Source organism: Nansenia antarctica (assembly GCF_963989245.1).
Source record: "Nansenia antarctica genome assembly, chromosome: 8".
NCBI lineage: Eukaryota > Metazoa > Chordata > Actinopteri > Argentiniformes > Microstomatidae > Nansenia > Nansenia antarctica.
Window position 1 is genome coordinate 48,791,706 of NC_137678.1, and position 25,529 is coordinate 48,817,234.

General features: G+C 45.6%; 1 protein-coding gene and 1 pseudogene across 2 annotated transcripts; both read right to left on the reverse strand.

Moving 5' to 3' along the window:
- Positions 1-1,232: 1,232 nt before the first annotated feature.
- Positions 1,233-25,521, reverse strand: LOC308164348 (SANT and BTB domain regulator of class switch recombination-like; annotated as a pseudogene). Its single transcript has 19 exons — positions 25,488-25,521; positions 23,823-23,916; positions 23,131-23,384; positions 20,445-20,503; positions 19,516-19,680; positions 19,130-19,218; positions 18,940-19,038; positions 18,378-18,501; positions 16,730-16,882; positions 6,412-6,560; positions 6,204-6,288; positions 5,867-5,899; positions 5,481-5,580; positions 4,951-5,039; positions 4,826-4,854; positions 4,432-4,505; positions 4,172-4,260; positions 2,995-3,086; positions 1,233-1,236 (listed from the first exon to the last, which is right to left on the reverse strand). The product of its transcript is annotated as an SANT and BTB domain regulator of class switch recombination-like (transcript).
- LOC308163501 (dual specificity tyrosine-phosphorylation-regulated kinase 2-like) lies at positions 10,940-16,149 on the reverse strand (the record flags this gene model as incomplete). Its single annotated transcript, XM_080537680.1, has 5 exons — positions 10,940-11,800; positions 13,023-13,439; positions 14,186-14,531; positions 15,766-15,980; positions 16,132-16,149. The coding sequence occupies 5 exons, from the start codon at positions 16,147-16,149 to the stop codon at positions 10,940-10,942; spliced, it is 1,857 nt and encodes a 618-aa protein (XP_080393806.1).
- Positions 25,522-25,529: the final 8 nt, after the last annotated feature.

Here is a 25,529-nt window from a genome sequence, read left to right on the forward strand (position 1 = left end):
AAGTTGAGACTTTTAGCTGTCTCTAGGTTCAATTTCTCATAATAAAAAAAAAGAAAAAAGAAGGCATCTCCATTCAAGGCATCCCTTACAGTTGTTCACGGTCACCCTGGTTGTTTGTATAGTGCTAAAACGCTCCCGTTCCTTTTCAGTCATAATTCATGAATGTGCTGAAATGAGCTTGTGCTGAAATGACCATTAAAACTCTCCCGACACAGGGTGCTGTGCTCTGGGGGTAACTGGAGCCCTACTCCCCCTTGACCCAGTTTTAGGGAACCATTCCAGGCATCCGCTGTCAGGGTGCAGCATGAGTGCACTGCTTCAACAGGGAGCCAGGTTTTCCCCAGTGTGCAGAGTCCACGCTGAGCTTACCAATATTCCTGAATATGTTCGCAGGAGGATGTTATAGTTAGCAGATACCTACACCAGCAGGCAATCACTGTCGCACTTAAGGGAAAAAAGTGTACACACACACACACACACACGATCAAGGCCCCCCCAGAGGACCAAACCGCAGACGATGTTATCCTGGATTGCCCGGTGTACCACCCACCCAACGGAATACACGGTCTGTCGGTATTAGATGACGAGACCATGACGTGGCTTCTGGAGGGGTGTCCAGAAATATAGCCCGGGTGAGCCCCTCAACCAGGTCTCGGGGTGGTAAAAGGGTAGCCCCTCGGCCCCGAGCCTGGTGGAGTGGAGAGGAAACAACAACCCATACGCTGAAGAAGAAAGGCCCCCCCCATCATCCCCTAAAACAAATGTTGTTTTACATTACATTGAGACTGATCTTGGATGATATACCTTGTCTATTGTGGTTGGATGAATACATTGCTTTATCCCTGTACAAGGCCTCAAGCCAAAGAGACAGATATGAATATCATAACAAATGTGTTTAGCAAAGTTATCATGAGTCCAACTTAGGTTAGTGTCTTTGGTGTGGGGGTTAGTGAGGCAAAGATGATCTAATGGGCCTACTGAACACCTCGCACTGTACCTTCTCAGAAGCTATCCTGCCATCTACTGGAAAGTAGTATAATTGAATAAAGCTGGTCTTCAACAAATGAACTGACAGTGAACACAGTCACAAGAGAAAGATGCAATTCCATCATTTGTCACTTTATTTTCGACTGCACAGTTTATCCTAGCCTACTGTCTGATGGTCATAGTATAAACATACATAAAACGCCGTTTATAAGGTCCCTCGATGAGCTTCGGACGAAAGGTGCGCTTTAGCTGAAGGGGGGATAGAGGGGGGGGTGAAGGGGGACAAAAGGACATTTTGGAACGTAGTTTACATTTGAAGTCTTTCTGCGTCTGAATTTTTGTGAAATTGAAGACTTGTATGCTTTCATAATCACAGCTATATGTGCATTTCCTCCATAGCTCATTGAGAGGCTTTATAGACAGTGCTTGAAGTATACTGTGACCACCAGTTAGAGAGAGACTAATCCATGTTATCTTGGTCCCAGTGGTTCATGGTGCTAACAGACATAGCATCAGACATTTTATTGCTCCTAATTTCTCATCCTAGGAGGAGTTTCTATGGTATACAGGTTGATCTAGCTATTCCAGTGGTCTCCAATCCTGGTCCTGGACAACCTATAGGGTTGGAAGGTTTTAACTCTAGTCCAGCACTAAAACACATTACTCAACTCTAAGACCTTGATTGACTTAATGAGATCTAATGCTGGGATACAGCAGACCAAGACAAGGGCTAGTGGCCACCAATCTATTGCCATGACGATATAGTAAAGCGAAAGCGAATGGGATAGAAGGTGATCAATACAAATACACCAGGGTCAGGTTGAACTGGGCTGAGCAGGGCTTGACTGGACTCAGTGGGCCACAAAGCCCCATCAAGAAAACAGGCCTCCTGGGCTTAAGTTGACCAAACTAGGACCTTAGTAGTTGCAGGGGCGATAGCTTAGAACAAGCAAGGAGACAGCGAAGGGCAGTAGCTGTTGCAAAGTTCCCCATTTGGGGTTAATCGTTCTCAAAGAGTTCATGATGCATGAGGATCTGTCCCGATTGATCCTCATCTTCTTTTTCCTCCTCTTTCTATCGCTCCACAATCATCTTCCATATTTCTCTCACACGTTTCCTCTTTCTATCGCTCCACAATCATCTTCCATATTTCTCTCACACGTTTCCTCTTTCTGTCATCTATGTGGGCCGAGGTTGACTGCGTGTCTTTGCTCTAAGAGAAGACAGGAAATAGGAACAGAAAATAGGAACAGAAAATATCAGATTAAATGAAGGTGAGAGACTGAGGAAAATGACAGACAGATTCACAGTAAAAGAGTGGGGAAATATGAAAGAAAAGAAACATACTGTAATGTTTTGAGTGTTACTTAAGACTGAATGTATACATGTATGTAACATGCATGTAAATGGAGCAGATACAGCCTTGACAGTATTCACACCACTTGCACAATTTTCACATTTTGTTGGCTATAGGCCTGGAATTCAAATAAAAAGTGTTCTACCCACTGATCTACCCAGTGTACACTGGACACATTTTTACCCCTTGGTTGTGGAAGTCCTACAATTAGCCTAGCTCAAATGCAAGTCTATCTCTCCATGAACGAATAATAGTTAACAACATTTTGCAAACGAATACCTTTGTGTCATAGGGGTGCGACAGCAAATAAGGTTAATAATTATGCTATAAGTTGACTTTCTTTTTCTTATCTTAAATTAATTTGGCACCATATGAAAATGGGACAGGGGGTGAATACTTTTGCAAGGTAGTATTTGGTTCAATAATATTCTTAACCAATATTGGCCCTCTACAGGCATATGTATCGGTACATTTTCAAACCTAAAACTAAACAAATAGCATCGGAGTGGAATGGGAACAAGAGACAGTTCAAAAATGCGCTTCAATAAAAGACCCTGTTTAAATGTTAAAGCAGCATTTACAGCATTTATAATTCATAGTGGCATCAGACTAAAAAACCCAATATTGGTTGGGCTCCAACAAAGTCGTACCTGAGGGTCTTCTCAGAGCTTCCCTGTCGGCCACTGGCCTGGGACGGGCTTTTGAACTGAGCCTCCAGTCTGGAGTAGATTCCCCCCGCATGCTGTAACAACCACAACCACACATGATATGACCCTAACCACAAACATGACCACAGTTCATACAAGCACAGCTCACAAAGCCACAAATTATACATCACTAACACAGATTACACTAACACAAGTGTCTCAAACCAAACCAACGTCAGTCTTACCAACCTCATGGGGGGAAATTTCCTAAGTATTGACATTTCTGCATGGAGCAATTTAGACTATTAAAAAATAGACAGTCTACAGAAAACAGTTCATTCCTTTGCCAAGGGGGGTGGAAGTCGAGAGGGGGTGGAAGTCGAGAGGGTGGACTCCTACAGGTACCTGGGAGTACAAATTAATAACAAACTGGACTGGACTGACAACACCGAGGCTCTTCTCAGGAAAGGGCAGAGCAGACTGTTTTTCCTGAGAAGGCTGAGGTCTTTCGGTGTCTGCAACAAGCTGCTGCAAATGTTTTATCAGTCGGTGGTTGCCAGCGTTCTGTTCTTCGCCGTGGCCTGCTGGGGTGGAAACATCTGTGCCAGGGATGCTGCGAAGCTAAACAAACTGGTGAAGAAGGCCAGCTCTGTGGTGGGGACCGGGCTGGACAGCCTAGAGGTGGTGGCAGAACAGAGGATGGGGAAAAAACTGGCGGCCATGCTGGCCAATCCCTCCCACCCGATGTACTGCGAGCTGGCGGGGATGAGGAGCAAGTTCAGCCACAGATTTGTTCTCCCCAGTCAAAGTACAAAAAGATTTGGACAGTCCTTTGTTCCAGCTGCACTCCGACTCTACAACCAGGCCCTGCAGGGTGGGGAAGACCTGGAGCTGGAACTTTTGGAACGTTTTACTTATTGAGCCTGCACTGTTTTATGTATTTTACTGAATGTTTTCTGTATTGAATGTTTTCTGCCCTAACTGAGCTGTTTGACAACAACATTTCCCCATTGGGGACAATAAAGGTTTTCAATTCAATTCAATTCAATGTAGATTACAGTTCCGCTTTTGACAGCAAAGGTAAAACAAAATCCACATAGACATCTAGTATAGAGACATAGACATCTAGTATAGAGAGGGTGCGATGATGTCATCAAGAGTGGACACTCACGCCACACACCTCTTTTATGTCCTTGGACTTGCTTTGCTCCTGATCCCCAAATCTCATTTTAGTGAGATGACCAATAATATCCACCATACGTCGCTGGTCTGGGACAGAGAGGGGGAGAGAAGAGAAGAGAACATGGGAGGTGAAAGAGAGAGAAGAAGAAATAGGGAGAAGAAAATAGTTAAATCAATAAAAACGAAATAGTGAACATAAAGTAAAGTTAAGAACAACTGCAGTATCGCACACAAGCACACACGCCACACAGACATTACCTTCTTCTCTTTGGGCATCTTGGTTGTAGCGCATAGAGCGAGAGCTGTCCCATTTGCTCTTCTGGGCACTCACTCTGGAAATGCACAGTTCCAATTACCTCAGTAATTCAAATATGACACATTCTAACACATTTTAAAAAAAAATGCACACAAAGTGAATTGAACTGAAAACGAACTGAAATGAATCCTCATGCATAATGACAGCAACTTTCTATTCATGAATAACATTTCAAAATGTATTGAGTAAATTGTAATGTTGACCAACCAATGTATAAAGGCAGCTGCATCATAACCAAGATGGACAGACACCAAATAAGATTGGTGTTATGAGAGATGCAGACTCAAGATCTTTGTGCAGACTATACAATAGAGTATACAGTATAGCTGAACTCACGTGAATGGTGTGTTGTCTCGTGAAGGTGTCTGTAAGAATGAAATAGGCATTTAAAAAACCCCAGCAGTTATTATATCCAAGGGAAGCACAATCATCTCATAAGTACACTACAGAATGATGCTCACTTTCTCTGCTGCCTTCTCTTTGCGCTGAACATTGGGAGAGGACACCTGCTTCTTCAGAGGTTTGCTCCACTTCTTTGCCTTCTTAGCAGCTGGAATAAGGCAAACATAAGAACAATCTGAACAATTTGATTGGTTGCCAATCAAAAGACTAGAACGTGTCACATATCTCCCCTAACCCTGCCACCTCCATCCCCCCCTGGACATTGCTGTGTTAATTGTTCCCTGTTCGTTAATTCTGTGTTCTATGTGCTCATGTTATCTGTTGCTTGTTGTTTCTGTGTTTTCCCATATTGTCAGTGTCTTTGAGCCCCGGAAAAGCGCTATATAAACACAATGAATTATTATTATTATTATTATTATTATTACATATGTGGATAGGTAAAAGCAAAATGGTGTTGGCTCCACCTAGCCTTCAAGTTGGGATAAAGTGCACTGACACCATTTTGTTTTCTTGACACCATTCCTTCAGATCTGCACACTGAAGGGGTACATTAATTGCTAGAAGCTACTGGTCTGGATGAGTCCATAACCTTGCTTCTTGGAAACTTCCTCCTCATCCCCGACCTCATCCTCTGTGACCTCTGACCCCGTGGTGTACTCCTCCTCCTCAGACAGAAGGGACTGCTGCCTCTGCCAAGGGCAAAGTGTAAGTTAGGGGTTCTGATGGTTGGTTAGGGGATAGGGGGGTTAGGGTCATTTAAATATTCTTATTCAATTATGTTTTATCAAAGTTACACCAACACTGCATACATTATTCTAAAAACCATTTGCAGTGTACTTGAACACTTCATTTGAAGTGAACAGTCATAATGCACAGAATTGTATTGTATTTATTCTTCCTGTAAAGCATCTGTATGAAATGTGCTATATAAATAATGTTTGATTTGAAAAAAATAAAATAAAACTTTGACCCTACCAGTTGTAGGCTCCAGTTCTTCAACAGGGAAAACTGCAAATAAGAGACAAAGTGAGAGAGCCCCTTTCTGTCATTGTCTTTTTTAAACTATGTTTGCTTATATAGTGTTGTTTATTACATTGTTGTTGTTTTTTATTATTATTATTATTATATATTATATTGTTGTCTGTGTCTTTAAGTCAATTTCCTATATAGTGCGAATATAGTTATAAAAAGAATTCTGATTCTGAGAGAGAGTGAGTGAGGGAGTGAGTGAGTGAGTGAGTGAGTGAGTGAGAGACTGAGTGAGTGAGTGAGTGAGTGAGAGAGAGAGAGAGAGAGAGAGAGGGATACTCCCAGTGCTGCCCTCTCCCAGTAGCCCAGGCTCCAGGTGGATGTCACAGTCCAGCACCCGCTCCCCACTGAGAGGAGACTCGACAGGCCTTTCATCATTCATACACACACACACACACACACACACACACACACACACACACATCAACAAACACTATACTCCACATATACACGAGACAACTCTTACAACATACACAAACACACACACTCACCCCTCTGATGGTGGCGTATTGGAAACACAAACTGCGTCTCTGTGCAGTAGGAGGTCGTTGAGCAGTCTGGTCTGGGCCGAGTTCACCTGGTGGTCCCCGCAGTTTCCATTGTCTGACGTACTCACTATGTGGTCCCTCATCTTACAGCCCTACAGACACACACACAGACACAGACACACACACAGACACACACACACACACACACACACACACACACATACACATACACAAACAACATACACACATACACACATACACACAATCCACTGTGGCCAGAGACGAGGGCTACCTGGATATGAATATGAGCCTTAGGTTGTGGGTTTGATTCCCCGCTGGGACCATATATACTGAAACATTTATTTCCCACTCACTGCAATGTAAGTGACTTTGGATGAAAGTGGATGAAAGCAGATTGTCAGCTTTCAAATGGTGTGTCATACTTTGAAATCTGGAAATAGTTGATAGAAGATATGCTTATTTGAACGTTGGTCAACCTCAAACCAAATAGCGGAGAAACTCTCTGAATGTAAACAGACGCAGAAGGAGCATCGCCATGAACATCTAACTGCATGTTTGGAGAAACTCTCTGAATGTAAACAGACGCAGAAGGAGCATCGCTACGAACATCTAACTGCATGTTTGGAGAAACTCTCTGAATGTAAACAGACGCAGAAGGAGCATCGCCATGAACATCTAACTGCATGTTTGGAGAAACTCTCTGAATGTAAACAGACGCAGAAGGAGCATCGCCATGAACATCTAACTGCATGTTTGGAGAAACTCTCTGAATGTAAACAGACGCAGAAGGAGCATCGCCATGAACATCTAACTGCATGTTTGGAGAAACTCTCTGAGTCTAAACAGACGCAGAAGGAGCATCGCTGTGAACATCTAACTGCATGTTTGGCACATCACAACATGCTGATACAACACCAACATGCTAAAACCACATAACTCACACTAACATGATCACACAGTCCTTGCTTTTGAACACGTCCTAAAACGTACGTTTGTTTACAAGCCATGTATCACTCATCCAGTAGGCTACGGCAGACTATACTGTGAATCCAATTCACAAATTATAAGTATTTAGTGATCCTAAAGCTGTTGTTTGTTATATTGAGTGGGCTCTTCAACACTTCCACTTTGGTAACATGGAGAAAAAAAAACGATGGAAAAAAAGAAGGTTTTTGCTCATTTGCACGACTTTGCAGCCCTTTTCACCAGACCGTGTCACATATTATGTCAAGGACGTCTATAACTATAAGCTGTCATGGTGTGTGTGTGTGTGTGTGTGTGTGTGTGTCTATAAGCTGTCGTAGGGGGTAGTGGTGTGTGTCTGTGTGTGTGTGTGTGTGTGTGTATGTGTGTGTGTCTATAAGCAGGCGTGGGGGGTAGTGGTGTGTGTCTGTGTGTGTGTGTGTGTGTGTGTGTGTGTATGTGTGTGTATGTGTGTGTGTCTATAAGCAGGCGTGGGGGGTAGTGGTGTGTGTGTGTGTGTGTGTGTGTGTGTGTCTATAAGCAGGCGTGGGGGGTAGTGGTGTGTGTGTGTGTGTCTATAAGCAGGCGTGGGGGGTAGTGGTGTGTGTGTGTGTGTCTATAAGCAGGCGTGGGGGGTAGTGGTGTGTGTGTGTGTGTGTGTGTGTGTCTATAAGCAGGCGTGGGGGGTAGTGGTGTGTGTGTGTGTGTGTGTGTGTGTCTATAAGCAGGCGTGGGGGGTAGTGGTGTGTGTGTGTGTGTGTCTATAAGCAGGCGTGGGGGGTAGTGGTGTGTGTGTGTGTGTGTGTCTATAAGCAGGCGTGGGGGGTAGTGGTGTGTGTGTGTGTGTGTGTCTATAAGCAGGCGTGGGGGGTAGTGGTGTGTGTGTGTGTGTGTGTGTCTATAAGCAGGCGTGGGGGGTAGTGGTGTGTGTGTGTGTGTGTGTGTGTCTATAAGCAGGCGTGGGGGGTAGTGGTGCCCTAGGGGACAGTGAGGTGGGCTGGTGATCAGAAGGTCGTGGATCAATAATTGTAAAAGGAGCTGGACAGGAGTTTCTCTCTCAGCGCGCGTGTGTGTGTGTGTGTGTGCCACTCAGGCCAGTACGGTGCACAGAGCATTGATCAGACCCCTACTGGGAGCACTGATGGGAAATCTGTTAGTCCATTTCTTTCTTTTGAGCCATTCCTGGGTGGGTTTACTGGGATGTTTTGGGGTCACTGTCATGTTGCATGGTCCACATCCACTTCAGCTTACATTTTCGGGACATACGGTCCCAAAGATGGAACCCCCTTTGATACAATAAAGATTTCATAGTGGATTCTATGATGGTGAGCTGGCCAGGCCCTGCTGCAGCAAAGCAGCCCCAAACCAGGACATCTGCAAGGGTTTCCTCCTTGCACACCACCCATGAGAATCAAACGTGTGCAGTCTCTTTCGGATGGTAGATGCATACTGTGACATCAACTGTGGCAAGAGCGACCTGTAGGACTTCTTTAAGTAAGCAAGTAAGTAAGTAAAGCTTTATTTATATAGCACCTTTCATACAAGAAATGCAGCTCAAAGTGCTTTACAACAGGAATAAGAACATCAAGTGCATCTTGCGGTCTGCATCTTGCGGTCTGCTCTCGGGCTGAAGTTGCTAGGGCGGCCTGACCTGGCCATGTAGGCAGTTGTTTTAAATGTTCACCACTTAAACGTTTTGGTTTCTGGTTTATTTCTAATTGTTTGGAGACTTCCCAGTCTCGTGGGCATCTAGACCCTTCTTCCTGAAGGCCTCAGAGAGCTGTGTCTGTTGTTCCTCTCTTAACCATGTTCTAATCATTTGCACCTGATGTGAGGTGCACTTCATTCTAACTTTAGGCTATTTTTTAAGTAGTAATAAATGTGGGGGTGTGATATATTGATTAGTGGTTTAGTTATAATGAAGTTAAAATGAAGACCAAATATGTTTAAAACGGTTGTCATGGGGTGTCCTGTGTTCTCCACGTGACTGTATAAAGTATTCCTCCCTGAGAAAGTCCTCTTCTGTCCTCAGCACCGTTAACCATCACCCTCTACCTCCTAACCTCTACCCTCCACATCTACCCATCTCCCTCCTAACCTCTACCCATCTACCCCTCTACCTCATACTCTCTACCTCCTCCTCTCAACCTTCGACCCCTCGACCTGAACTCCCCAGAGACAACGGCGCCTCCTCCTCCTCCCCCCCCCCGCCTCCCCCAACCCTGGACCGCCGACTACGCCAGTCTCCATGGCAACCAGTGACTGGTGGTGGGGGGGGCATGTGTTTTACACTACCTCTCGTGTTCCAACACTAACGTTCCTAGCACTCACTATAGAGGTGTGTGTGTGTGTGTGTGTGTGTCAGCCTGGCAGCATAGCAACCTCTAGCCTCTAGCTAACAATCCTTACAAGTACCGAGGGGAATACTCACATCTCTGTGAAAGAGCCAGAGACGACCCCCCCTTCCCCCAGACAGAGGGATGTTGGGGACAGAAATAGTCGGTCTCATACTGACTCACATACTAGCACCACATACCATCCCTCACACACACACACACACACACACAACACTAATGCCACATTCCGAGCAGACATGCAAGGAACGAGAGAGAGGGAGAGAGAGAGAGAGAGAGAGAGAGAGAGAGAGAGAGAGAGAGAGAGAGAGAGAGAGAGAGAGAGAGAGAGAGAGAGAGAGATGGAGAACAAGAAGAAGTAGAAGTTGTAGTAGTAGAGGTGCAGGCTTGATTTATTGCTACAAAACATATTTTCTTAATCATTCACCTGACAATGTCAAACAATCAGTGTGTATGTGCATGTGTGTGTGTGTGTGTGTGTGTGTGTGTGTGCTGGGCCAATAATGTCAGCATGATTGGTTCGTTGTAAAACCCAGAATGCTTTGCTACACGATACACAACAACAGTCATCTTTAGCCCTTTTACGCCCCACCCAGAACACGGCCCTGACAAGGGCAGAGGGGTGGGAGCGTTTAGAGAGTGTGTATGAGGCGGGCGTGAGTGCAGCTGTGCTTTAGTGTGTGTGTGTGTGTGTGTGTGTGTGTGACACGACGTGAGAACACACATAGGTAAAACATCCACTCATCTAAAGCATTATTATCCACTCACACACAAGAGTTTAGAAAAAAAAGAAGAAACTTCTAGAAATAAAATAAAAGAAACCACCTCAAACGAACCTCACCAAAAGGTCCGTCCGAGAGAAAATCACACAGCCGCTCGATAAAACTTCGCCGTTACAAAAACAACTTTATATCGTCTTTTTTTCAACATCTGTTTAAGTTCAGCTAAAAATTAAAAAATCAAAAGACCTTCAGGTGTCGACACCCGTTTTTGTAGAAAACAACCGGAAAAAAAAACTAAAAAACAACCAAAATTAAAACCTATGCTACACTCCTGTCCATACTCCCACCCCCCCACCCCCTGCAGAGAAAGGGGGTTTAGTAGGAGGTAGAGGTGGAGGAGGAGGAGGAGGAGAGGAGGAGGATAGAGGAACTCTCTCTCTCTCTCTCTCTCTCTCTCTCTAGGAGACCAGTTTAGGCAGCACCGTGCGGAGGGGTATACCGCTCCCCCCCCGAGGACGAGTCCCCCATCAGGTTGCTCCTCAGTTTGTTATTCGCCGTCGCCGTGACGCCGCCCACCCACCCCGGTCCCCGGATAGCCAGGATGAAGGGGAAGGAGGTGCTACTGTGGTGGTGGTCCGGGACCCTCTTAGCCCCCAGCCCTCCTCCTCCTCCCACCCCGATCTGGGTGGTGGTCTGGTGGTGGTGGTGGCTGGTGCTGGTGCTCTTCTCCTTGTTCTCCCTCTCCGAGGTGGAGGAGGTGGTGGAGGAGGTGGAGAGGAGGGAGTTGGAGGGGGGGGGCAGGGGCTTGGGCAGGCGGCGGTACAGCCAGGGGTGCCTCAGCGCCTGGGTGGGGGTCAGCCGCGACTGGGGGTCCCAGTCCAGACACTTCTTGATGAAGTCCGTGAACGCCGGGTCCTCGCAGCCCTTCAGCGCCGCGCTCCACTCCTTGCTGCCCGGCGGGCCGCGCATCTTCCCGCGGCGGGAGCGTGTGCCCGTCAGCACCGTGGCGCCAGTCGGCAGGGTGTTGGCCCCGCAGTAGCGCGGGTGGCCCTTGGAGCTGATGAAGTTCTTGGCCCGCTTGGCCTGCTCCAGGACCTTCTGCGGGGGCATGCCCAGCAGCTCCATGACGCAGGCTAGCTGGTCGCCCTCGTCCTCGCCGGGGAACAGCGGGTAGCCCGTCAGCAGCTCCGCCAGGATGCACCCGAAGCTCCACATGTCGATGGGCAGGCCGTAGCGCGAGCCCAGGATCACCTCGGGCGCCCGGTAGAAGCGCGACTGGATGTAGGTGTAGACGCGCTGGTGCTCGAAGCAGCTGGAGCCGAAGTCGATCACCTAGAGGGGGAGAGGAGAGGGAGGAAGAGGAGGAGAGGAGGAGGAGGAGGAGGAGAGTAAGAGAGGAGGAGAGGAGGGAGATGTTAGGGCATCTGTGTGTGGGTGTGTGTATATCTGGTATACAAAGCGGCTTGCACTCGCAGTGTGTGAAATAGAGAACATAATCCAAGAGGATCTCCAATAAGACTGAAGTGTGTGTGTGTGTGTGTGTGTGTGTATCTGTGTGAGCCTGTATAATTCAACCCCTCCACCACCACCATCACCACTACTGAGCCTCCCAAGGTAGTAACCCTATATTGGTGCGCTACCTTGGCCGGGTCTTCCTCAAAAAACACATCTTAATCTCAAGGGACCTCCAGGGTAAACAGAGTGCAAAAAAACAGCTTCCGCACACTACAATCTGTGCAAAAAAAGTATAGTTTATGAGGCATGCCTGAAGAAGATCTATGACCGAAAGCTTGCGCAATAAACTATGTTTTTTTTGCACAGATTTGAGTGTGCGGATGCTGTTTTGCACTCTATCGATACTCTTCAGTTGCAGCACCTCAGCTAAGTCTGATCACGGATCGGAGTGGTGAGCGGTGGTATTTCCACTATCCTCCAGGTTAAATAAAACGGTTAAATAAACTGTTGGAGTTTTATATCAAATAGACTGAGAATTGAAGTCTGTATCTGTACATTCTGGGAAATCGTAGCTAACAATTCAGTCTGCCTGGGGACTGTGACATTGACTTGTTGCACACTTACTAAACTCTAGCGTTTCCTGTCACCACATTTGTTTGCCAAAATCGGTGATCTCATAAAGGGTGTCGACTTTGTATATAAGGGGGGTGCTCAGAGAAGGAGGGGGGGGCTCTGGGGCTCTGGACTGTAAACTCTAGACTGCTCTCATGTAACTTTATAAATAAAAGGCTTCAAGCTAAGTTGATCAATCACCTTGATGCATAATAATATAATAAGATAATTCTGTGATGTTTTTATTTCCTGTAGTTCTGTTTTATGTGATATTACTATGTCCTGTAGTTCTGTTTTAAATTGTTTATAACATCTGAGGCCGTATTTCCCCTGTGGATTCACCTGCCCTGTGTCCTGATGTAATTTAGCTACCCAGCTAATTCAGGGAGAGTCAATGACTGTCCGTTGTCCCTTTTAAATAAACGAATAAATACATAAGCGCTTAAATAAACACAACAAACACAACAAACAAACCAACCCAAACTACTTTGATGCCGCTGCGGCCCTGCTGCTTCAGCAGGATGTTCTCGGGCTTCAGGTCGCAGTGGATGATCCGGTGGCGGTTCAGCGCCTCCAGACACTGCAGGATGGAGTGGGCGAACTTCCTGACCAGTGGCAGGCTGAAGCCCTGGAACTTGTTCCTCTTGATGAGCTCGTACAGGTTCATGCTGAGCAGCTCGAAGGTCATGCAGATGTGGTTGCGGAAGGTGAAGTTCTCCAGCATGTGCACGGCGTTCATGGTGCCCTGGCGGTCCTGCTTCCTCAGGTGCTCCAGGATGCGGATCTCCTCCTGCGCCTGGCGGTGGACGCGCTTCTCGTTGCGCACCATCTTCAGCGCCAGGTGCTGCTGCAGCTTGTGGTCGTACACCGTGGCCACCTGGCCGAAGCTGCCCTTGCCGATCACCTGAGGGGGGGGGGGGGGGGGGAGAGGGAGGGAGGGGTTTAGCGGTTGGTTTCAAGGTTTTTTTTGTGGGGGGATACTGTCTGTCTGCCTGCTTGTCTGTCTGCCTGCTTGTCTGTCTGCCTGCTTGTCTGTCTCCCTGCTTGTCTGTCTCCCTGCTTGTCTGTCTCCCTGCTTGTCTGTCTGCCTGCTTGTCTGTCTGCCTGCTTGTCTGTCTGCCTGCTTGTCTGTCTCCCTGCTTGTCTGTCTCCCTGCTTGTCTGTCTCCCTGCTTGTCTGTCTCCCTGCTTGTCTGTCTCCCTGCTTGTCTGTCTCCCTGCTTGTCTGTCTCCCTGCTTGTCTGTCTCCCTGCTTGTCTGTCTCCCTGCTTGTCTGTCTCCCTGCTTGTCTGTCTCCCTGCTTGTCTGTCTCCCTGCTTCCTGACGTTCTTTCCACTGACACACCACTTGCGAGCCACACGCCAAGCAGCTGCCTCTGTGTGTGAAACAGTGGCGCGTCATAAAGCCTAGTAGCCACAGGTCATCTGAAGGATCGTAGCTGACAGAAATATCCTGAGTATGCTCACAGTAGTAAGACAAAGGTGTCAAAGTTCAGGTATTTAGTGTGTGTGTGTGTGTGCGTACGTACGTATGTCTGTGCGTACGTGTGTGTATTTAGCGTGTGTCTGTGCGTGTGTACAATGTGCGTGCATGTGTGTGTCTGTTCGTGTGTCTTTGTGTGCGTGCGTATGTGCGTCTACGCCCTTCTCACCTTGAGGAACTCGTAGCGGTAGGCCAGGTGGTCGTGGGGGACGTGGATGTAGCCCCCCTGCTCGGCGTCGAACCCTCCGTTGTTGTTGCCCCCGGCTACCGCGGGCCTCTTCTTGGCGTTGGGCCCCAGGAAGTAGACCTCCGGGTAGGAGTGGATCTCCGTCTGCTCCAGGGTGGTGAGCTGGGAGCGGTACTGCCTCAGGGCCTGCTCGGGGGTCAGGGGCCCGCACAGCTTGCCCCCGGTCCCGGGCCCGTTCACGCCGCCGGTGGTGCCCACCCCCACGGAGGTCCCGTTGACTCGGACGGGGGCGGACGAACCTTCCGTGGAACCTTTACTGGAGCCCGTGCTGCTGGGGGGGGAGGGGGGAGGGAGAACAATTACATTTTACATTTTTGGCGTTGAGCAGACGCCTTATTCCAAAGCGACTTACGATCGATACGTTTGACTAAGCAAGTGAATCGTCAATTCGTCAGTCGTAGCAGGAAGAGTAATCTAGCTCAGGCCCGGCGCCATTGGCAGTCTCCGTGATAGAAGGAACAAAAAGAAAGAAAATGAAAGACAAAATAGAGTCGGTTTTTTTGTTAGTTTTTTGTATAGACACTGGAGAAACAGTCGAACCTTATTCAAATAGCTTTTTTATTTTTACTTTTTAAAAATGTAAAAACATTTGACAGTTGGGGCTGTGTTCGTGAATTCGCAAAGCGCACACTGGTTTCGACAACGTCATAAAGGGGCCGAGTAATTTGATTGGACACAAGAGGACATTCCATGAGTGCTGATCAGATTTCCAGAGCAATTTTACGAACGCAGCCACGATGTTTGTGGTAAACCGTCTGAGCCCAGGGTGAATGAAGTCACTCAGATTGATGTCGACATTCTTAAAGTGCCACAGGGTCGTAGACTTTATTCACCAGATAAAATCACCATAAAGGATGACGCTTCGTGTAGTAGTATCAGAGTGCTGTTGCTAGGTAGATAAACCACATAGAACACTTGGCTGGAGGTGGTGGTGATGCTCCTCCGGAATGCTTTGGCAGTTGGTGAGTTAAATAATCTGATACGGAAACTGACATGTATCAGATATCATCAGTATCAATATATGAAACTGTGCTCTGTGGCGTGTGTCTGCGTGTGTGCGTGTGCTCGTTTGCTCAGTGGTGTGTGTGTGTCTGTGTGTCCGTCCGTGTGTCCGTCCGTCCGTCCGTGTGTGTGCTCAGTGGTATGTGTGTGTTCGTCTGTCTGTCCTTCCGTGTGTGTGTGTATGTGTGCTCGTGTGTTCAGTGGTGTGTGCATGTCCGTCCGTCCGTCCCAGTGTGTGTGTGTGTGTGTGTGTGTGTGTGTCCATCCGTCCCTGTACGTGTGTATGCTCGTGTGCTCAGTGGTGTGTGTGTGTGTGTCCGTCCGTCCATCCCTGTGTGTGTGTGTGTGTGTGTGTGTGTGTGTGTATCCGTCCCCAGTGGTGTGTGTCCCTGTGTGTGTGTGTGTGTGTCCGTCCCTGTGTGTATCCATCCGTGTGTCCATGCCTGTGTGTCTGTGTGTGTGTGTGTGTGTGTGTGTGTGTGTGTGTGTGTGGTCCTCACCTGTCCACGCTGCGCTCCTTGCCCAGGCCGGTGACGGTGGCTGTCTTGGCGGCCGGCTGAACCCCCACGCCCCCCGCGTTGCCGTTGTGGTGCGCGATCGTCGTGGAGACGGCGTTGACCTTGCGGTTGTAGGTGGAGTCCTCGTACAGGTACTTGACCTTCAGCTGACCCCCGCGCACGCCCATCTGATCCCTCAACACCGGCTTGTTACCGACCTGAGAGATGGAGGGATGAGAGAGAGAGAGAGAGAGAGAAATGGTAAATGGACTGCACTTATATACATAGAGTCTTATCCCAAAGCTGCTTTACAACGGCCTCTCGTTCACCCGTTCACACACATTCACACACACACTCGGTGAGAGTGACATCACCACCGAGTGACATCATCGCCGAGTGACATCATCAGAGCTGGGCGTTCATAGTGTGGAAGTGTGAGTGAATAATATAAACAAATATAAAAACATTTTAAACTAGGTGGCTTTAATCCAAAGCGATTACAGATTACAGATTACAGGGTTACAGGGTTAGTCTCCCTGGAGTCATTTGGGGCTAAGTGCCTGACCTCAAGGACACACTAGTGGTGGGATTTGAACTCATGACCTTCTGATCACCAGTCCATCTCACTATCCCACTAGGCCACACCGCCACTGCCCACTTACAAATGTGTGGTTCATTGTGTGTGTGTGTGTGTGTGTGGTTCATTCAGTGTGTGTTTCATTGAGTGTGTGTGTGGTTCATTGAGTGTGTGGTTGATTGAGTGTATGGTTTATTGAGTGAGTGTTTCATTGAGTGTCTGTGTAGCTCATTGTGTGTGTAGTTCATTGAGTGTGTGGTTCATTGAGTGTGTGTGTGTGGCTCATTGAGTGTGTGTGTGGCTCATTGAGTGCGTGTGTGGTTCATTGAGCGTTCAGTAGGGCAGTAGAGCTAGTAGCTGTGTGTGTGTGTGTGTAAAGAAAAATCCCACCTTGGGTATACCGGCTGGGTCGAAGCGGAGGACCCTCTGGTTACAGCAGGGGTAGACGCCCATCCCGTGCCAGCCCTGCTCTGCCCCCATCCCTGGGTACATCACACCCTCAGGGTGGTACCGACACTGGGACAGCTCTGCACAAACAAACACCTACCCAGACACACACACACACACACACACACACACAAATAGACGTTTTAAATACCTCTTAATGCATACAAATGCAAAAATATACAGTAGAACATACAAAAGTGGGGTGCAAAAATGTGGGCACCCCTGGTTTAAATGTCTGTTACGATTCATCTTGTGATTGAAAGCAAACCTGAACACTAAATGCTACAAAGTTAAACATTTCTGGCAAATTTTAAAGCAAGGTTTTTAAAATGATGATGTGCAAATGTTTGGGAACCCTTTTGGATTATTCTTTGTTACCTTTTGAGAAGATGATTACTAAGGCCCAGACCAAGGTGATTTACTCGTTAGAGCTTCAATGAGGTGAATATAATTCCAGGGTTGAACTATATATTCTGAAGTAACTCCATGCCTTCTAAAGTACCCGATTGCAGTGGTGCTAAAAACCATGGGTTCCTCTAAACAGTTGTCTAAGGATGATGCAAAAAAGAGTAGCAGACACCGGTCTAGTTGTTCACAGGACAACAATACAGCGTACCTTAAACAACAAAGACCTACATGGCAGAGTTGCCAGAAAGAAGCCTTTCCTACGACATCAACACAAAATTAAACGTCTGAAGTATGCAAAAGAAAACCTTGAGAAACCTGAAGCCTATTGGAACAATGTACTTTGGACTGACAAAACCAAAACCAAAATGAAGCATTTGTAGAGAAGAACACCTTGCCAACTGTTAAGCATGGAGGTGGATCCATTAAGCTTTGGGATTGTGTAGCAGCTGGGGGGCACAGGCAATATTGTGCAGGTGGAAGGAAGAATGGATTCCACCAAATGTCAAGACATTCTAGAGGATAATATTCAAAGGTCAGTCCAGAAATTGAAGTTGAAGAGAGGTTGGGTATTCCAGCAAGACAATGACCCGATGCATACCTCAAAATCAACCATGAAGTACCTCCAGGGAAAGACGGATGAAGGTTTTGGAAACGCCATCACAGTCCCCAGACTTGAATATTATTGAAAATCTGTGGAGAGATCTCAAACATGCCGTGCATGGAAGAAGGCCGAAGAATATTTCTGAGCTAGAGGTGTTCTGCTAGGAAGAATGGGGAAAAATTCCCAAAACATGAATTGAAAGACTCTTAGCTGGCTACAGGAATCGTTTGCAAGCTGTTAGCTTTAGTTAGCAATAGTTGCCCGAGTAGGAGTTGCAAAGTACTAGCTGATAGGGTTCCCAAACGTTTGCACAAGGCCTTTTTACTTGATTTATTATTTTGAAACTGTAAAAAGTTAAAAAATAAAATGTGATGAAATGTGTAATGTTTAACTTATACCATTCAGAGGTTAGGTTTGCTTCTTTTCACTTAGATATTAATTGTAAAAGTCATTTTGAATAGGGGTGCCCACATTTTTGCACTCCACTGTATATTACATGATACACACATATTCATTGTGACCATGCACTGCTCCACACACATACATACACACACACACACACACACACACACACACAAACACCTGTTGGCAGCGGGAGCAGGTGAGGTGGTTGACGGTGCCCCAGATCCTCCAGTAGACCAACACCCAGGACTTGAGCTCTTCGTACAGCCCGGTCACATACTCATGTACCTCCCAGGTCTTCTGCCTTGGGAGCGATTGTGTTTTTGGTGTTGAGGATAAATAAAAAAACAACAACCTGTTAACACACATGGCTATGACAGGTGTAATAAAAATGCTGTACAATCCTCTCCCTGCAGCCACTGAAAGTAAATAAAGGCCTAGAATATAGAAACGGGGCTTTAGCGATTCTGACTTTGGTGTAGTTGGATACTATACCATGGCATCCTTAGTTTGAGGGTACCAAACGTTCAAAAAGACCAACATTCTGAAGCTTATGCTCCTGTGGAGGGATGTGCCTACCTCCAATGATCCTTCTTTTGGGGGACTTTTTTTTTCTTCTCACTAGCACCATAGTTGTGGACATTATGGAAGACAGTACCTTTGAATATGGTCTTCTAAGCCTCTTGATTGATAAAGTCAAATGTATGTAGCATATCCATGAACAATGTGGCTAGTCCAGTACCTAGTATGTGTATATGTGATGTCTCCCTGAGGGTCGATGTTAATTTTCCCCGGAACGCAGACCACGTCTTTGGTCAACAGCTTTAGACACAGACCACACCTGTAACAGGGGAGATGCAGAGTGACAGTCATACAACGTTGACAAGAACAGTGCGGTGTCAATGAACGCACACCTCTGGCTCTGAACTCACCTGGTCAGAGTCGATGCGTTACCCTGGGAATCGGGGTTATCGCGGTTATAAGATCAAAAAGACGCTCGATCTTCGTTTGAAACAGTTTACTAAGGAGGTGGGAAAAATACATGAGCATTGTAAACAAGTCATGTCAGGGATTGCTTTTGTCTTGTTTTAAACGACACATCGGTACCTGATCTGTTTCTCCAACTTCTTTGACGATACAACAAGTCTGGCTGAGATATGACACCCTCTCAAATGACACCCTACTCTCCCTTAAAATGCATAACGAGAGTCTCGCGAGACTTTTCAAAATAAGCCTGGATTTTCCTTTAGTGACGTTGATGGACTACCCCCCGGGGCCTCTTGTTACGTAGCCTTCTATCTGTCTCTTTCTTGGCTACCTTTTGAATTGGTCTTTTTTGTCCTTGACGTCGTCGGCTTCATTGTGGTTGAAGAGTTCTGCGATGCGAGCAGCCAGGCTACTGTTGATGCAGTTCATGTTGCAGCCAGGGGGTGGCCACAATAGCGGTCATGTGCTTGTGGCAGTATTGGATGCACTCTTCTACCTGAGAATGGTGGAAACAAACAGGGGTCAATTTATCAAAAACCCTTACTGCACTAAGAACTCTGTAGTCAGTTTAAAAGCCTGAGTAATAGGAGGGTTTAGCTATTTATTATGGTGCCTCCCATATGATCATAGGATGTGATGAGCATTTCACAGCACATCTTCTAATATAATTAAACATTTTAAGAAATTAACCTTCAAATGTGCATTTAAGACTAAATAACAGCCCTAGTCTAAAGACCCCTTATTTTCCCTCTTTATTTTTTAGGACAAGGCCACTTTTCATTAAATGACTGATTAATTTGAGTTTCTTTGAGCACATCAGCACCCAACATAAAGTAGATTAATAATAATAATAATAATAATAATAATAATAATAATAATAATAATAATAGTTTTATTGCCATGCAATCAACTTGTCAGTCAATTGTTTGAATTTGGTATGTTATGCTCTAGGCAAGGGGTCGGCCAAAGACAGCGACCCTGGAGCAATTAGGGGGTTCCGTGCCTTGCTCAAGGACACCTCGACATGTAACCAGCCGTGGTTCAAACCGGCGGACTGCAGACCTTGCGATCATTAGACGCCGGCTCTACCGCCTGAGCCACTGCCGCCCCCTTTATGAACAAAGCTTTATTGACATTCTTCTAACTGACAATATGTTTTAAATCAGTTTAGCTTGGCCTGCTCTCCGGCTTACAAAAGAAAACTTGGGGGCTTAAAAACACTTTATAACAAGGCAACTGAGCTCACGTCACAACACTTACTAACGTGTCCATCTTCAAGAATTCAGAGGAGATCAGGATTGAGATCACATTGCTGGGTTCTGTAACCGACAAACACCACATAACCAACCACAAAACAAACTGCCAGAGACCAACAACACACCACCATTCAAGTCCAAATAAAAAAACGGAGTTAAGAGGGCAACTGCTGGCCAATAGTTAATGAGAAACGCTGTTGTCACTATGGTCTTTGTGTTTAAAAAACGTTTATGGCCGGTTTCACAAACAAGGCTTATGGCTAATCCTAGACTAAAAAAGGATCTTCAATGGAGATTTTACATTGAAAGTGTGATTTAGTCCAGAACTAGGATTAAGCCTTATCTGTGAAACCGGCCCTAAGTTTCTAAATGTAAATGTGACTTAATTCCATCTCGAAACTTATGGAAAAAATAGTTTATGAACAGGTTGATAGGTACCTTACTGAAAAAAATCTGATGTATGAATTTCAATCAGGATTCAGAACATCCCATTCCACTGACACATGCCTTCTCTATTTGAACGACCACATCAACCATGAGGTGGACTCGGGCAAGTACTGCGGCATGGTCATGCTGGACCTCCAGAAGGCCTTCGACACAGTAGATCACCACATATTGTTAGATAAACTGAAAGCAATTGGGTTCGATAGAACATCGGTGAGCTGGATGCAATCCTACTTAGAGGGGAGGGAACAGGTGGTTAGTGTGAACGGAACACTGTCCCCCCCCCTCCCAGTGACCTGCGGCGTTCCACAAGGAAGCATATTGGGACCTTTACTGTTCCTAATATATGTGAATGACATGTCATCAGCATGTGATTGCAATTTGTTCCTGTTCGCGGATGACTCGGCTCTGCTGGTCTCTGACAGGGACATATTGCAGGTGGAAAAAGCGCTAAGCACTGAACTGAGTAGAATCTGCATCTGGCTAGCTGACAATAAACTATCAATACACCTAGGTAAAACTGAAACCATCCTATACGGATCCCCATCTAAACTCAGAAAGGCTGAACATTTTAAAATAAAAGTGGGTAACATTAATATCACAAGAAAAGAGGATATTACATACCTGGGCTCCATCTTAGAGGCAAATCTTTCCGGAGATAAAATGGCAGCAAAAGTAATCAAAAAAGTGAACCATAGAACTAGATTCTTGTACAGGATATCCTCACTTGTCAGTAAAAACACACTGAGGACCCTATCAGGAGATCTCATTCAATGTCACTTCGACTATGCCGTAACATCATGGTACTATAGAACCACAAAGGCCCATAAAACAAGACTCCAGACAGCCCAAAATAAACTGGTTAGGCTTCTGCTAGGCCTCAACCCTAGGACACATCTAACCGCTGCTCATTTTTTGAGCCTTGATTGGCTACGAGTAGTTGACAGAGTGCAGCAGCTTGCACTGAGCCTGGTCTTCAAGATACGCTACACCACAAAGACACCCAAGTACCTGTCAACATACTTCCAAAAAGTGAACAACGTCCACACATACAACACCAGAGGAAGCTCCACGAACCACGTTCAACCGCGGTGCACCACAAACAAGGGGTTAAACTCGTTTGCAAACTATGCAGTAAAAATGTGGAACGCCCTTCCTATAATCTTAAAGGAGTGCAAAACACTGCCCACCTTCAAAACCACTCTCAAAAAACATTTACAGGAGGCTGCAATCCGTAACTGGACCCTCTAAATCAAAAATCAGATTAAAAGACCCGAACTACCCACTGTACATACTTTGTGTTTTGTCCCCCGCCCCCACCTGTGGTGTATGTCCCCACCTGTCCTACCCGCTGTACATACCTTATGTTTTGTTGTATTGTTCTTCCCATGATGGATGTATGTTTATCTTGTAGATAGTAATAGTTATTTGTCTGTATTATCTTGTAGATAGTACTAGTTTTTTGTCTGTCTTACATGTAACGATGAATTGAGAATCAAGGACCCCAATTGAAATAAGCCAGTGGCTTTCTTGGGTTTTTATCCTGTTAGTTGACCTTGTATGTAATATGTACTGGCATGTACCTACTTCTGCAAATCTTCTAATAAAGTTTTCAATCAATCAATCAATCAATCAGACCTAGCAAGAAAACATAGTCATATCGTATGTCCTAAATCACACTCACTTCATAGTATCAATTCAATATTACATAGGACAGCAGCCGCCTTGCCCAAGACTGTTGCCAATCTTGCCAACCAATTTAAGTGATCGCTCAGACATCCAGGTGTGTATCTATAGTTAGCCAAGTCGTGACGTTAGAATTATAAGGTTCTATCTCCATTTTTGTCCAAATTGATTTTTTTACATAATCTGATCCATTAGGTGTTTATTAATGCCTGTGTGGTGTTATCTTTAAAATGTTGACATGTTGGAGTTAGTAATTCATCAAATACAAAGGTTCCATCTCACAAAACATGGAATGTAAAAACGTTGACGATCAATATCTCTGAACTACCCTAAACGGAGATAGAACCTTATCAGAGTCTAATCTCCACAGACTAAGTCAAACTCTAATGCAGTACCATATAACGACACCTGGGGTCGCTTGGGTGCGGATCAGACGGTCTGCCTGACCTCCACACACCCCTCTCACCCTAACGGAGATAGAACCTTATCATTCTAAGCTCACGAAGTGATAACGCAGAGATGAATGAACACAGCTGACGTCGTACAGTAGATGTTTTGACCGCGTCTGGGTGACGTCATTGTTGCTGTCGGATACAACGGCGTGTCTCGTAGTTGATGAGCCAGTGGAAGATCTGCACGTCGCAGTGCACAGAGATGTCCACCAGGGGGTGCCACCTCCTCCCAGCGCTGGGCGTCTACAGACAGCTACTCTATGGCGAAGTAGCGCATCTCGTTGACCAGAAGGTCTCGGGGACACAGAAAGTCCTGCTTCAGGTTCTTGGCCTCGTCACACACATGGATGACCATGTTGGGTCTGGAAGCAGACACACAAATATACAAAGCCATCGATACACAATCAGGTAGTGATAACAACTTGTGTACAGACATCCGCTACATGCATCAACGAATGTTGATGTGAATACTGTAGGCATTCTATTCTTTATTATGACCCAATGATGCACATAGTACCTAACTGTACATAGCTCATAACTGTATATAGCCCATAACTGTATATCTAAACTAAACTGATGTTTACAACACTACCTCTGCACATAACTATATTATTGCATAGTCACCTATCACTACCATTCTTGTTCTATTTATGTTGTGCCCTTATATCACTATTTGCACTTTTGGCTGGATACTAAACTGCATTTCGTTGTATAGTACAAGCACTCTGCGATGACAATCAAGTTGAATCTAATCTAATCTAGTCTAGAGATTAATCTAGAGCCTCCTGTATTGAACTCACCCTTTCCCCTCCTGAGGTTTCTCTCCTTCCTCAACCAAAACCGTGCTCTCTTTTTCCACCGTACAACCGTTTCCTGAAGGGGTCACTGTCAGGCCTGGGGATAACCAACGGAAGAATCAGACCAGGAGGAGTCGTAGCAAGGTTATGAAAGGGTTCAAATCTACTAATTGCATTAATCAGGGTATATACAGGAATCTTGAGGTTAATTTCAATACCCTTTCTAAGACTTTTTAAAGACCTTGTCAATATTTTTCCAGACCTCACCGCCACTTCGAGCTTTAACCGATTACATCAGTGACACCTTTAACTTAACAGTTTTAGTTTGCAATAGACTAGACCACTATCATACAACAGAATTTCCGGTTCATCTTTGTTTTTTAATAAAACTAAATACATTTTTTACTAAAAGTTTTTAGGACTCAAACTCTTTGGACAGAGACTAATTCAGAAAAAGACCTACAAAATTCAAGACCTCATAAAATCGTGATAAGACTTTTTAATACTTATTAAGGGTCTTTATTTTTCCCCAAAATTGATTTATCAACTTTTAATACTTTTCAAGACACCGCGGATACCCTGATTAATAAAAATGAATGAAAAACATTAAACCTCTGAAGGAGTTTCAGGCTATGGGATTCCCTAAAAAAACATGGTATTTCACCAGCAAACTAGCTCCACTATACACAGTAACGGTAATATCCAACCTTACCTGTTAGTGATTGGTCTGTGTCTTCACAAACTCTCCAGTGACGTCCAATAGCGTTGCTTTGATGTAGGTGGACAGGGTGTCGGAAGAGGAGGAGCTTCCTAGCGGGATACATTGGTTGTCCAAGTAGGGGAAATTCCCTGTGCTCTTCAACTCCTTGAACCTCCTTGCACACTGTGGGTGTCCATGGCAACAACATCCCAATCATGACAACAATTAGTTTCTAATTGGCCCAAGCAGCCCTCAATTCACTGTATAATAATGTATAAGCCTTAAATACTTTGGCTCTGATATATGGAGATCTTTAGTCAGGTGGCCGGAAATGACATATTGATGACTCAGAGAGAAGGTTGAATCGTAATCATTGCATTAGGCAGATCTGGGTTACATTCTCTTGTACAGATGTTTCCAAGGCATCATGCTCTGTTATGTCCAAGCTTCAAGCAAGGCTGCGACATAGGAGATGCCGAGCATGGCTGCGACATAGGGAATGCCGAGCAAAGTACTGATGGTACTGAAGTTACAGCTTATACTTGTTCTCAGAGAGGGAATAGCTTTACCTCGTAACTTACAATACTGACATTAGTTCCTATACATGGCTCTATCCTGTGTCCATGCTGTTCTGTTCTGATGACCACTGCAAGGCTCCTATGTCCTTACGAGTTAAACTGGTCTCACTGTTACTTGATATGGTATGTGCCTGCTCCTAAGGATGTGTTGTTTACTACTGAGAGTGGTCAGTTTAAAGTATGTTTACGGTTAAACAATGAGTATTGCAATATTTGATAAGCACACAAAATTGGCATATAGTCACACAAAAATGCATCATATCAGGCTCCTAGGGAACTAATTCATCCAGCCCAATGAGCCCACAATGCAAGAACATCTAAGGGGGATTAACCTTTTAGATCTTGTCCTCCAATGCGTTTTTGAGAAGGAACCGAGAATAGTGGACAGACTATTGGAGGACGCAGCATTGATAGCGGTAGTCATGGACGGGG